The sequence below is a fragment of the Neodiprion pinetum genome, chromosome 1 (genome assembly GCF_021155775.2).
Source record: "Neodiprion pinetum isolate iyNeoPine1 chromosome 1, iyNeoPine1.2, whole genome shotgun sequence".
NCBI lineage: Eukaryota > Metazoa > Arthropoda > Insecta > Hymenoptera > Diprionidae > Neodiprion > Neodiprion pinetum.
In genome coordinates, this window is record NC_060232.1 from 37,654,809 (window position 1) to 37,670,327 (window position 15,519).

Consider the following 15,519-nt stretch of genomic DNA (forward strand, 5'->3'; position numbering starts at 1 on the left):
TGTCATTTTGGGGAATGATTATTACACTCATCGTCAGTCTAAACGGGAATCGAAACGAAGACCAACGATGGGTGGTTAATTAAACGTTCGAGTAGAGGAATACTGAAATTCAATCTCGCTGTCGAGAGCTATTCATTTTGGGTAGAAGTACTGCGCAACGAGTTTATACAATGTATGGGCGATTCCGGTTTCTATGTTACATAACGTGTACACACTTATACCGTTTAATGAGTAATGTCATTTTCGAACGGCCTTGTCAGGGCTCGATTAACATTGATTGAACGTGAGCATCGGTAGCATAAATCATGTATTATAATCTGTACTGTGTCTCATGGGAACGAATCGGCAACACGGTTTCGGTTCGGTGAAAAATGAAACTCAGATTCTAATTCTCGAGTGGTAGACGAATGTACTTGCGCAGCATGTGTTCTCTGCTCATTTGTACAGTGAAGTTTAACGGAAAACAATCGCGGTAGCCCCGACGATCTTTGATCTATCTTGTTGGTTCGTTGAGGAACGTTTGCCCGTGCCATCGTTCTGGGGTTTACCAAGGGAACTCATTTAATTTTTTTTTACTCTCTCTCTCTCTCACTCTCTCTATCTTTTATCCTCTTCTTCTCTATGATGTAACGAACATTATATATTATACAACTAGCCATTCCACGAATAAGATTGAAAAGAGTTACACAGACAGAATCGTACTGCGATTTCTGCAGGTTATAGGTTGAAAATGATAGATACCGGAATAATGCTGATCGATTTACATGAGTGAATTTCTGGAGAATCTCATTAAAAATGACTACTCTCCAGACGTGAAAAACTCTCAAAAATTAGTCTTTCACTCTAAATTGGATCGCTCGATGAATCGCGGAGCGATATTTTGAAACCAGATGCCCAGATTTCATTTTCCCATCTTTCGACTTACCTTCGATGCGTATTTCAGCATAAGGGTAGATCAGCTGTCCTTGCTGAGGTAGGAAGATGTAGGGAACCTTCTCGGAGACTTCGGTATTATTGACGAATGTCGCCTCGCCGCATTCTGAAAGTATAGAAACAAAAAGAAGATGAATACCCGAACAAGATATAACAGTATCACAAAATCGTATGAATTACGGAATTATCGGGAGTTGAAAATCTCATCCTGAGGCTGATCCAATGTGTCTGGTTCATTTCCATGCGTATAAATTACCCGCAAAGCGTAAAGTTGTATGATGATCTAAGAGAAGAGCGAGATGTGGCGTGAAATGACAGCCAGAATTCCCGCTGTTAGATTAATCGTTAAAAGCGGACCATTAATCCCGACGACCCGAAATTGAGTTTCGTTAAACCGATGGACAAATATGTAGTGAAATGAAATCGAAGTAAACTATGAATATCCAACGTGCCGAAAACAAGCGCGAAAAAGAATCGACCCGTTGGAATTACTTTGCCGCATTTGTACGCCTCCGACTTGGCCGAATCAAACGGAGGGAATTACTATCCGATGGATGCATTTACCGCGAAACCCGAACGGAAAAAAACGGTACCGATTTCTTACCGTGTGAATTAAAGGGCCATAACCGTACTTCCAGAAGACGTATACGTGAGTCTCGCGTTCCTGGGCGTCTGCATTTGAAGTGCAGATTCGCATCAGCGCAGATCGAGACCCTTCGCCTCGGTGAATTACAATTTAAAATTCGGCACAATTTATAATCAACGCTCGACTGATTGGGCTAATAAATGCCTGCAGTTCGACGGAGTTAAAGCGATGGGAACCGGGGTGAAAGCAAAAAAATTTAAATAATAATCATGATAATGATAATAAATCGGCAAGGGGCTCGACCGGGACTTGAATCGAGTATTAATTTATTGATCATGTATGAAAAACGGACCATTGGACTAGGACAAATTGATGACCAGGATCGTCCATCGCTCAACGACTTATTCCGATCCCTGAAGGTCCCATGAATTCTATTTGCGACTCTTAACCGAGGACAGCGGAGATGTCGTGCGAAATTGTGCGACCGCGAGGAATTCTTTTTACGTTGGATGAAAAATCGGTCCTATCGCTGTCAAACGATATCCAATTTTTCAACGATCGTTCTCTCGAGCGACGAAGTCCCTCGGCGTGGTGAGGAAAAATCGAGTAGAATGATGTTTCGACTTAATAAAACGCAAAGTTGGCGATTTGTCTCGGTATTTACTATTATGGTTCGATCATTATGGTAATATCGCGAAGACCGTTAGATCCGAACACGTTAAGTGGATTCCCAAAAGGTTCAAGAATTCGCAAACATCTGCTGCTCCGAAGCTGGTTGTTTGCCTCTGGTCAACTCGTTTGGTTACTTGCTGAATTTTTTTTCTGCCCTTCACTCATTTTTTCACGGGCACGTGACGTTCGAACTTGATCGAGAGAAAAATGAACACTTGAAAATGTCTCGGGCGTGATTAAGAGGCCGGACTTAATTTGACCATGGTTAAAAGGCAGCTATGTTAGTCTCGTTACGGACGTTTACTTGCGTATGGCGGTTTGTCCACTGACGTGAAGTGAGCGGGTACTTGTGACCATTTGCAATTGCTTTGAGAGATCGGACGCGAAACCAACGAAACATGCGACGCTCTAATGTTCGCAGAAATTCAATTTCATCGTTCAATACCTCACGTACGCTCTCGGCGTATTACCATGCACTCCTTTTCCTTCGCACTTCAAGCGTATGCTGGCTGCCCTTTTCAAGTACCGTTGGCGTACGGCGATTTGAGTCGGGGCATTAGCATCCCGATACTAGAAACCCGGAAGGCGAGGATCTATTGCCGAGAAAATATATCTCCTCAAGTTCCCGTGAACGCAACTCAAGATTCAAGCTTCACAATCAGCTTCGAACGCACGCTGGAACTTTTTCTAGTGTAAAGTCAGTCGGTACTTCTTATGGTGGTTAGATTTTACAGTCCCAATATCCAACCCGAGCGACATATTAGGACAGTACTCATAATTTATCCTGGATTCTTTAGTACTCAAATAAGTCTGGTTAAAATTTTCAACGCTGTTAGATCAGGTAGAGTTGACAAAGTATCGGAACTTGTTATACTGTTGTTAAATTTCATGGTCTCAATGTTCGACTTCAGCGGCAACTTTGGAACACAGTTGCGATGATCTTGGGTTCTTCATTGCAAGAAGACCTCTGCTCGTAACACGTTGAACGCCGCTAGAGGAACGGCGCATACGCTGATAAAACGCGGTTGTTGGCACGCGAGATTGGAGATTCAAGTTTTTAGTATGTATCTTCCTTAGCGACGCGGGGTGTCCTTTGGATCTTTCGGGGGCAACGGTACTCCTTAAGTCGTGCGCCTCTTGATCTTGCACCACGATATCTTCCTCGTCGTTAGCTTTCGCGTTTCGTTCTATGGTTCTTTTTCTCATTTCATCTCCGGTTTGGCTCGATCCCGTCGAACGGACATCGAAAGACCGTAAAATACTGGACGAAACACGCTAAATGAGACTGTCCTTAATTTCCACTCGATACCCACGCGCCCAGTCTGCTGCATAAACTCGTCCTCCTTAACTCATTAAACATGTGGCCTCAACCTGGACTGAAGTCATATCGCACTCATATTTAAACCATTACGATAGTCTGGATCGAAATCTTCTTGAAATATAAGAAAAAAAGCGGAATTAATAACGAAATAAATTTTTGACGAGTAATCCAACTTTATGAAAATGATTGTGATTGTAAAGTCAATCTCAAATACAGAGCGAAAGACACTTGGTGCTCAATTTAAGGTACGAGTTATCAGAGAACAAGTATGTCCAATATTTTTGTAACCGAATGTAACTCAGAAATGTAATATTACGATAGAGATTTCAGACAAAATTTGGTGTATAACGTAAACTAGGAGCAAAATTTTTAGTATGCTTGTAAATCTTGTTCTCCCGTCGTAACCTTGAGTCGAAGAAATCGAAGCGTCGCTTTTGATGGTATCAAACTCGTCTGACAAAATGAAACGAAAACTGGTAGAGAATTTCGATTTACAGATTTGGATAGAGAGTCGACAAATCTATCGTAAACTACCGATTTGAATAAATAATGGTCATTCACCTGTATCGTTAATCAGGGTCCAATTTATATGTAAAAAGGTGAAACATGATATCACAAGTATCGACGATAAATTTCTCGGTTCTACGACGCAGGTAAGAAGTTATACATTCCCACAGTAATGTGCAAATTTAAAATCAGCGTTAGGTTTAAGATGATTCGTCGTAAATTTGAGCGGTTAGATTTAGCCGATAAGAAGTTAATTATTATATGTATTAAACTAATTCCAGGCACATGAGTATGCACGTTGTATATTACAAGCTGGGAGCGTTTAATGCAGCTGCTTGAACCCAGCGAAAGGCACGTTACGTATAACGTGTACCATATTCGTTTCGCGGCTATCAAGACTCTATGAGTTGTAAGTATGGAGTTCGCGAGTTCAAGGCTATGATCTTATATTGCAAGAAGTTTTAGAGGTGGCGTTGTGGATCGAAATTATTGTTGCATAATCGCGTCGGATTCCAGTGATGAACTTTGAGGTAAACACTCAGCCGCAAGAAGACTCGAGCGGTGCAAACTAATGGGAAAAAATAAGAGGCACGCTGATGGGGGGCTAGAAAATGCTTTCGAAGCCTCCGACGGACGTTGATGCAGATTCGTCCTTCGGCTCTGGTCACGCGACGAGGAAATCGCAGCCACCGTGCAGCAGCGAAGCACCCTGCATGTATGTGCAGGTGCGTGCGGCGCGGTGGTTTTAAACAACGAATTCCAGCTACCTGGTAGCTGTCCGTCCTCCTCTATAGCTCTTCAGAAAGTCGTTAACTAGGAAACTGAGGAGTTCTTCGTTCGGTGTAATTCTAAGTCCAAGCATCGTCGCCAACTATCGTGTACCTCGAGTATACCTACACAAGATGATGCGAGGATGCAATCAGGCGGAAAGAATTCTCCCGACAAGTTCCTGGCAGACGATCGCATCGATATCGACTTCGAATAAGCTGGTGAACCGAAACATGAAAATCACTATGTAAGCGTAATCTTTTCATTCTTGCGTCCTGAACTTTATCACAAGAAGATGAAAATGTTTGAAAAGCAAATTCGGACGCTCGCATTGAATCAACATGGCCGCCGTCTCCCCACTTGGAACTTTATTTCAACAAGTATTTTACAAGATTTTTTACAGCATTCTACAATTATCGAAAGCTGTTTCACGTCGAACAAGATGACGGCAAGAATAGCTTAGCTACAATATCACCGTCGACGTAATTCTAGAATCTCGTTACTCAAGACGTAAAGTATTATTGCCCAACGTTCAGCAGCGCGAGAAATGAAACAAAGCACAGCAGTGATCTAGTTTTTGTATTTATTAATTATTTCCTCCTTTATTTCTTGTGTTTCCACTTAGCGAGAACCGGCGGTCAGAAATTAATGGGTTTTAGCGTTCACCGAACGAGTGTAAATAAGGTAAGAAATGGTCGAAGAAGTTGAAAGAGGTGAAAAAAAGAGCGCAGAATTTATCGACCGTGATAGTTTTATCCCGGTGCTTTTTAATCGAGTCTCTTGGCGGACCCCGTCGGATAGTCTGCCTCTCTGCTCGCCACGAGAATCACGAGTGGAAAAAGCTGAACCATTAGGGAGGTACGCTTACGGACGTGGCACGTGCGATAGCCGCAAGACTCGGAAACGCTTAGGAGCAACTGAGGCGTGCTCTACAATTGACATTGCTTTTTTCCTGCCCCGTAGGATTGGATGAATTGCAAAGATTGCAGCCTGGCGATACCCTCTGCAGCAGTGGGTACGTTATGCCCAGGCACGTTTATACGTTCCGCATTAGTCCACTCGCATCGAGTAACCTTACAGCAGCGGCAGCGGCGGCAAAATCTAATGACAACATTTCCTGAATTCTGTCCCGGCTGACATTCCACCTGCAGCGCCATACGCATCTCTGCCTCTACATCCACGTGACTACGGAGCTAATATCAGCTTCTCAATCTGAAAACCACTGCACTCGACGGAAAAATTTCTATGATAGGTACCTACTTGCGGTTTCCAGTCGGCATTCATGCTAATATGCGGATAACCTCGCGCGATTCAAGATTCCTCGATACAATTTGAAGACGCGGTTATTCTTGATGTATACACCTGAGAGTCGGTCTGGAGGGAAAAAGCTAATATCAGATTGTATTCATGGCCTATTTTACCGTGAATCATTGAAGCATTTGTAATACTAATCGCGGTATGAAACGTAGAGTGTTATTGTTTGTCCAGACTAGCCTTTGACTTCGACGAATCCCTCGTTAATGATCTACTAAATGTGACCAAGATTTCGACGAGTAATCTGAATCCAACCGTCCGATAGGTATTCGAAAGAAGCGTTACAAAATCTAGAAACACGAGTCAAACGATTATTCAAATACAGCCATTTCATGGATGTACACCAAGTTCTTCAACTCCTCGAAGTTGTATTCAACCTTGACCCTCATCATCCGCCACTCGAGCTTCGAGTACCCATTTGTAGATAAAAATGTGTAGAAGTCTGATCCTAGTCCGAAGTTTATTGTATCATCGGCTCTTGGTCTGACTTCGCGGTACCTCAAATACGTGGATAATGTTATCAGAGCCGCGTTAAAAAACCCAATCACGAGTTACAAGGTAAAAACCGGGTACCAAAGCTTTCAATATAGGATTTAATAAGCATCTAAAGAGCGCTTAATTATGCTATAACTCACCGTTGGGTCTTTCTAACGTACGTACAGTTTGGCGTATAAGAAATTTGTAACTTCGAGCAGAACATCCTGGAGGATATTGCGACATATGCGTCTTACGTCACGGCGTAATGTATTCCGAGATGATGCTCCCACAGCCGGACGCCGAGCGATGAATAAACGAACTATTGAGACGCGTCCATTACGTATGAACGCATACTAAGGATTTTGACCGAGTATAAACGGATTAATTACCACCTTAAAATGAATAATAATAACAGTGAAAATTGGGGGAAAACGGTCGGCTGGAATGGATGTTGAACAGTTATATTTACACATGTACGTACGTGAATGCGTTTTAAGAGAGGAGAATAAAACTAATTGAGGAAGGAAAAAAAGAAGAAAATCACAGGCAGAGAATCCCCCTTTGAATCTCATTCCTGCGGATGAAAATGTTAATTACCTCGCGTAGTGTTGGCTCGAATCGTGTCCAGCGCTTAACGCACAGAAGTGCAGTTTCAAAGCAGTATCATTGCCGTGAAGTAATAAATTGTGGTGAAAGTAATTACGTTATTTGCAATGTAATTATTACAACACCTCCGCGGTAATTTATAAGATACGAATATATTGCGTTATCGAAATAACGGCGGCGGCCGTCTGGGGGAAAAAAAATGTAAATTAAAAAATTTAAAAATTAAAAATTGAAAAAGAAAGAGTAGAGGAAAAAAATTCCTGACAGTACTGTTAGATATTAATTATAGCTATTTACGCGGTTATATACCGTGTGGGTCGATTGTCGGATGAACCTTTACACCTGGCTTCATATATACACGCCAAACTCTAACGCACACCGCGTCGTTAAACGTTGAGCTTGGTTATTAGCCGGTGCCCGGCGATCAGAACCGGGGAATTTTCATACTGGTTTGAAATTTGAATTATTACTATTTTATGCACCCTGCAGTTTAGAAACACTGGACATTAATCCATCGGGGGAAAGATTCCACGATGAAAGTCGACTGGCACGCTAAGAAAATTAAACTTTTTTCCCCTCACTCTCTCTCTGAGATCTGTTATACTCTTCTTTCGAGTTTGTAACGTATATATATCGTTTTAATACACGATCATCTTGGCTAATTGCGCGTATCGTAGAATAAATCATCGTAGAATAGAATTTCGGCATTGGACGTCATTGCGTAAGCGTTGGCCGTGAGTGGCTCACGTCACAAGCCAATCAATGTAGCGTCATATTTATATCAAATTGAAAAATGGACAAGGCAAAATCAACCCACCGCCTATCGCGTCACACTCAGAACTTCCTCTTGATTTATTCGTCGAGCAGGTTTATCCGGATTCAATTGGTCTCGTCTTGAAAAAGGTCGTCGTACCATCGCCGAGCGAGAGTCGGTCAGACGTTTACTACACGCGTCGAGAAAAGAAAGACCGGCTAACAGAAAGGTGTGATAAATAATCCCGCCAGCAGATTCCAACCTTGCATCGGGACATGAAAAAAACGGGAGGGAATTTGCTACTTCGACTCAGAAACGAACCCCCTCGCTCAGTTTTCCATTCAGGAAAGGTCAGAAGGTGGCCGCGAAGAGTTGCGGCTGAAACGGGACTACATGACACCGGCGAAGTGGTTGTTTGCTCGGATCAGGATTGGTTTCGCCGCGTTGTTTCTACGCTGGCCAAAGCTGGTCTAGTCGGTTGCTGAGAAACTGGAAAAGCAGTCCCATTAATATCTCCGCGGACGTGTTGCGCCGATGAACACTGGCTGTGCAGTGACCGGATTGAAAGCTGCGGAATCGCGGATGCCTGGAACCGTCGGGGTCAAGGTGCACCGGCGGGAGTCCGGCAACGTAGAAATATTCATTATACACACCTTGTCGCCCATCTCCCACGTAGCCGACTCTCTTACGTCGTAAATTACTTTGTCGATACCCGTTAGTCGCCCCGCTAAAACATGATTACGATAATTAAACGCACTTCGGACGCGACAAGAGTCGTCTGGATGAAAAATCGTCACTCAGTTATTTCCGCTCCGCGACTTGAGTTCAATCCGTCGATTGATGAAAGTCCACCTGAGAAGATATCAGCCTTGACAAGTTTGAGTAGTCCGAGTGACGACGGCGGGGTCACCGTGTCGGTATCTCGTCCATGTCATGTGAGGATCACAAATCTGTAACGACACTTCAAACGAACCAAATAACTCACTTGGATCACGTCTTGTCCTTCATTCCATTCCTCTCTTTTCAAGGCAAGGCGGATTCAGCTGTAACGCTTTCGTCGAATGATGAACTTACAGGAACAGGTGTACGCGAGTATGAATGATTAACGATGACGGCTGCAAATATCAGCCATACCTCGAGAGAAACTTTACAAATTAACACGCGAGTATGGGGTCGTCGATAGGTCAGAGTTTGAGCGCTGACAGGTTCGCACCTTCGGGTCAATTTACAGGACTCCTTCGGACCTCGAATGCCACTGGTGAAGACTTTGATGCCTTCCGAACCCTGCACAGGGACCTGACAACAAGAATACCTTCATTCTCATGCCAGCGAGGCTTGTACGGTGGAAATTGGCGAAGGGGATAAAAATGAAGAGGTATTGTCCAGGCGACTTCAGACATCACGTAAGTAACTTCAGTCTTATGAATCACAGTCAAGTTCCTTCTACACGCCGAGGGGATAAATTCTTCTTTAAACGATCGTTTCATGCGTCGTGCAATGATCAATCAATTTGCAAAACACTTTTGTTGGTATGGTAGAACCAGTATTTTTCGTTCTTCCACGTACCTTGGAACAGAATAAATGTTACGACGACCAATTCTGACTATAAAGCGTATATATGTATGTATATATGGCTAGGTAGAAAATTTTCTTTCCGATGTTTAAATTTAATTACGAAAGAAACGTCGATCCGCAGGTGCATCCGCAGTCTCCGCGCAGCGTTCTCGAACTGCACGTGCATGGTAATGCATACGTTCTCTCTTCGCGGTTCCCGGTCCATCATTCTTTATGATTTCTTTTTTCTCCACGTCGTCGGATGCCAATATACCTATAATCCGCGCGGGTCGGTGTATCATAATTTAGACCTCCCCTGTTTGACTGACGGCACGTGAAAGAATAACAGATTTCGTCGGCAACCTGTGGTTAAAGAGGGGCGCGTACCTAATTATGATTTGGCAGGGGAGTGACGTGGCCCATACCTCGCGCGAAGTTCCCCTGGGAGATATTGTAATTTCAGATCCAAGAGGAGCCGGCGGCAGTCTTTGCAAGAATTGAAAAGGTAATGGTCGCCATTTGTAATCCAGGTCGAGTAGCTCTTCTTTGAAGCTCCTTAGCGGCGCGTTTTCACAACGCGCCTGCTCAATGGTCAAAGAAGTCTCAGTCTGTACGTAATTCGTGACTGTGGTTTTGCGCCCTGGTTCACCGGTGAAACTCGTGTTTCGCGAAGTGGTCGGAATCACATCGTGTCTCGGGTGGAAGACGCTCTCATTACAGTTTCGAACGAAGCAGGCATCGAGTTGTTTCCTCGTTATTCTCACCTCCTGCATACATTCATTTTGCAGTTCATCGATGAATTTCTCCGACCACGTGCGACGATGAATCAGCAAAAGGACTCGAGTCTCTGGATAGTATCCGTCCTTTCATACCGCACTTCCTTGGCTCTACGGCGCCAGGAAAAGTCGAAAGGCTGCCTTGACAGATCGCGTGATTCCTTTTGTCCATGTTTATGGCCTCGAGTCCCCAATGGCATGTTATTACGAACCCCTCTCCGGTGTATCTATTAATCGATTCTATAATATTATAATATGGCCACGACGATGAATTAAACGAGTGGGCGAGTCCGGGTAGGTTATGCCTATTGCTCGGATGTACAGATATTATACGAACATCGGATGCTATTGTCCCGTTTGTCTCTGCAGGACCACGAGGGTACTCTGAGCCTCGTATCAAACGGAGAGATCCTTAGTCCGATACCCGCGAGGAGAATCCGAGTCCCGTTCCAAAGATAGATGGACATAAATTTGCGTCCGGTATAAAGCTCGCTACAAGCCTTGCCCATACCTGCACCACGCGCAATCATTCATGTTAATTATTCAGTCGATACCCGGATGGTGGACTCGCTTTGGTTCGTCGATCGCAAAGGACTGATCGAAAAATCACCACCGTCACTCGACCTTCTCGAGGGAACTTCGCCGTCCTGGAGACAGGACGGCCAAACCGGGTTCATCCGGTCCGCAAAGCTACCTTTCGACCCGGCGACTGCGGGAGCGACCCGGAAGACTTGAAGGACGTAAGTAAGGAAGACGGAGGCTAAAGAGTGGTTGAGTACCTGGTTGCACCGGGTGAACGCCGAGCGAATACACTGTGACGTTAATTACCACAAGTTGATTAAATTTCACAGCAGTCGGTGGTGATCGGCGGTTGTCTAGTGAATAAATAAACCAAGAGTTGAGTTGTATTTTCCTCCACCTCCTGCAGATGACGCGCAGGATGATCGAATTAACCGACTCCAAGCTCTGTTCAGAATTTTCCTAATCACTCGAACGAATGGCACAGTAACCCAAAGTTGTGAGAAAGTATTTGCACGAATGGAAAGGCACGCGGTTCTCCAGCTCTCCTGAACATCACTTGGTTCGCGTCTCGATTCAATCGTAAATATCACGGATGAAACAACGAAGAGTTCGATCCGCCGTCTTCCATTACCTGGACCACCTTATTACCCCGTTATTAGGGCCTCAGTTCCATTGGTCCCAGTTCCATCATTGCACGGTACGAAGTGCACTGATCATCACGGATCGAAGGATGTACCGGAAAGATTCGATCTCGAGAACGGCGCATCGATAGCGAATGAAATTGGTAACAATCAGAGAAGTATTTGGAAGAGGGTCTTCGACTTTTGCAGAACTGTGCGCGCTGGATTCATGCACTTTGACCTGACTGCAAGAAGTTAAAGAAAAATGGCGGAAGAACGATACGGGCGACATCGACTTCATCTTTCCATAGACTTTGTCAAGCGTTTCCTGCTTTCGCTGCTACCGACAGTGTCCAAGAATCAGAGACCAGCGTCGGCAGACCTGCCGAGGACGGCGTGATTCGGAAGCTGGTAATAAAAATCGCTACTGCTGTGCGGCGCCCGTTGATGTTGCCCGAATATTAACTGCATATAATATGTCCTCTGGGGCTTGGGCTTGGGCTTAAGGCCGTAAAGACGAGGCCCGGCAGGTGCGGGATGGTGAGTCGGATGATTGATGAAGGCCAAGGCGGTGGGTCAGGTGAGGGTCAAAACGGCAAGTCGAGGCGCCCCTGAAGACGGAGGATGGAGAACCAAGGCGTCATTTATCTCGAGGGCAAGGCTCATTCGTTCCCACTCGTTTGGCAGGGCGAGAGGTTTTTGTGCATTCACGCAGTCTATGGATATACGCGTAATTGACCATTGACTGAGGCGTAAGCCAACACCATGGGTTCGCTATTTTTTGGTTTATCCTGTTTACATTTATCCTCAGCGCTTGTTTGTCCGCCGTTTTCTCTTCTACTTATCTTTTTTTTTTCGCCCATAAACTTGCCTCGCGCTGTATGGTATACATATACACATATATAGCACAACGCGCTTCGCTGTAACGAGATTATTAATTCCATCGTTTATACCCTACTCGTATGAATAATCGCCACCATCTGTTCCTGGCTTTCCGACTATTTGTCGACCTTGAATCACCTTTGCGTACTCCTTCACGATAAGCCAAGCTTCGACTTGGAGTCCGATAGACTCGAAGTCACTTGGTGACCTCGAACGGGTTCGCAAACTACGTGATTTTGACTTGATTCGAGGCCAAATTCGAACCTGACCTAAAAGATGATCGACCCTTTGAAAGCGTGGCTCGATCTGCGGTTGGATTTTCCCGGAGTAAAGCTAATTTGTGGCCTCATGCAGGCTGCGCAAAACGCACACCGTATTTATATACGTCGGAAGCAGCCGAGACGCGTAATTCTCGATTCGTCCTCCTTCGTCCTTTTTCTACGTAGAAGGAAAGCCGCGTCAGGCGAATACTGCCCGAAGCGCATATGGCTTCCGAAAAAACTTGGAATTTCTCGTCACCCCCCGCGGTTCGTTGGCGAGGCTTTGAATCGAGCCTTCGATCAGCATAATTGCGGTGTAGAATTATCCGATATTCCCGGAACGGTGAGACCGTCTTCGAAATTGGTTTCAATTGATCGTCTTGACGTTTTGACGCGTCGGAGAAGTGAAACCACACTCGGTATTATTCTGCTCCGGTGGCGCAATTTAACATTCCGAAAATCGGTCGCGTCGTTTAATGACTGGATGATGGATGACACAAGTGTCAATCAGTGGTCGTCCCTCTATTCCCCACCGAAGAAATCACGTTTCGGCAAAGTCAGTCCCGTTAGTGGGTGAAGCTTTTGACGATTCGTGACGTGACGCTATTCGGAACGGGATTGAAATTATCCGTCACATTTCGTCTGCCCGTGGAAACCGAGATGAATTTAATATCCGACGTAATAACAAGTGTCTCGATTCCTTGAGTGCTGCCAACCGATTACCGAACAATAACGATAATTTATCATCATCCAGCGATATTATTATCGGCGAGTCGATGCTATTCCGACTTTATAATTTCCCCGATTCCTCGAGACGTCGGCTAATTCCCGTTCATTTCGGTTTCGTGTTCCAAGCCGCGAGAGTATAAAGAGGTGGAAAAAAGCGGTTGACCGATAAACGCGAAGAGCATGATCGCCCAGCGGCGAGAGAAATTTGCGATGTGGGTATTTTTGAGATTAAATAATCGACCGCATTAGGCCGAATATCCCGAAGACCGGTGCATGCCGGGTCGAAAAATCGGCGGCGTAATCAGTGGTCGTCTCGAGCTCGGGACGGCTGCAATAATCTCCGGTATTTTACACTCTTGGTTGAAAAAAACAAGAGGAACGGGAAAATTGAACAAAATTAAATCCATTCGGCGACACGAGACTTCTCGGATACGGGCTCGCCACAAGTCCCGTCACTTTTTTGAAAACTTTCAATTATTGTTAATTTCTCGCGCCTTTATCCGACTAATTGATCTGTCTTTTACTCGCAACTTTTCGCGGCTTGTAAATTGTCCGCCGCTGCGTCGAGTTTGGATTCATGACGTTGGATTCCTGAGGTTGATAATTCGCGATTTGCACAGAGCTGTGTAAATTGCAAGTGTATCTATAATGGTAGCAATTTCCTGTACAGGAGATTCCGATGACGGAAGTGATCGACAGCTTCGACGATCTCGGCATTGCTCGCAGCGTCTGATTTGCGTGCAATTTAAACGCACGTAGAATGCATTACGTGTAAATAACGCGGTGATCGGTATAGCAGGTATCGCATGTATGGTCGATTCGCGGCGCAAAATGTCTACGAACTATCAAGCTAGTCAATTTTCGATGACACGGTAGCTCAGATGTCAGACTGCGTTCAAATCAAGAAACGAACGTTATTCTCCGCTCATTATCGTCTGCAAAAGAAACGAAATTTCCGTTTCGCGTCCACTGAATTCTGACCGAAAACGCGGGGGCAAAAATAAAATAACGATAAAGAAGATCGAAAGAAAAGCTCGACGACGCTCGACTCGCGTATAATATATTGTTACAAGTGCGATATAATTGCAGCCGCAGCGGCAACGCGGAGCGGTAAATGCGTCAAATAACAGGGTATAAAAGCTGTGTTATAATCGTGCATGAGAAAAACACGAACATGCTGAACAAGCGGTAAGCGAGACTGAAAAAATGAATACCTAACGTGCGTTTGGTTTTTGCAGGGTTGAAATCTCCAGCTTCGATGCGTAAACAAATTCAACGCCTAGATCGTTCCGTTCGTTTATTTAGTTACCTTCCGTTTTTCGATGCTCTTTTTCTTTTTTTTTTTTGTTCCTTATTTTGCTCATTTAAAAACGAGCCGCGTTCATTCGTCTAGTGCAAATGACGACCGAGGTAATTGAATAATCGTTTATCACACGCCTCGAGGTATTATCGGTATCAACTCACCGTGAATTCCGTCGACGCAGATGCTGAGGTCCTCCCTGAATACCGGAAGTTTCTGACTGCACTGGCAGGTGTGGGAATTGTTTGAAATTTGAATCCCGAGGGAAGACGGTGCCAGGGAGATGGGACTCGCCGTTCTGCTGCTGAGCTCGTCGCACGTCTCGGTTGAAGATTCTGTAAATTATACAAGGAGGGGTATAATTAACGAGGAGGATACCAAACGTCGCTGATTGATAAGAATTAATCAATTAAATCGCGGCAGGGAACATTCTTTAACAACCTTGTAAAACAAGAATTTCACAATGCCTAACGAGAATTAATCCTGACGAATTGATCCCCTAAATAGCTCCGGGCTTATTGTTAATCATACGCTCGGCTTATCTTCTATCATACGTCTCATCAAACCCCCCGTCTGCAGTTTCACGTTGTGCCAGATGTCTAACCGTACATTCGGAATGCTGGGGATTTACGTAAACGAGGGAATATCTTCGTTCATCGTGAATGCACATTACGCGCTGCGTAATGTTAACTACAGACACGCCAAGTCGAAGATGCGCGCTTGAACGATTGCCTGCAAGCTGTGTATCACATTATGTATTCTAACCCCGTCAGAAATTAGCCCCATCTCTCAATCCACATTTTATCATACAGCGCTGATTAATGCTTAATTTTCACTTTTATCCTATTCGTACACTGAGAAAATTTTTATTTGTTATAGTAAGTAGAAAAATTGAGTAAAACAGGTATCGTTAAAAAAAACTGTTTGAATATCGTTGG

General features: G+C 44.5%; 1 protein-coding gene across 1 annotated transcript in view; it reads right to left on the bottom strand.

The window, feature by feature from the left end:
* The window catches only part of sha (shavenoid), a 78,997-nt gene that overhangs the window by 8,194 nt on the left and 55,284 nt on the right, over positions 1-15,519 (bottom strand). The window contains exons 3-4 of the mRNA XM_046613778.2: positions 14,746-14,916; positions 926-1,039 (exon numbers count right to left, since the gene is read on the bottom strand). Of these exons, the coding sequence (XP_046469734.1) occupies positions 926-1,039; positions 14,746-14,916 (285 nt within the window). The remainder of the gene's footprint in view (positions 1-925; positions 1,040-14,745; positions 14,917-15,519) is intronic.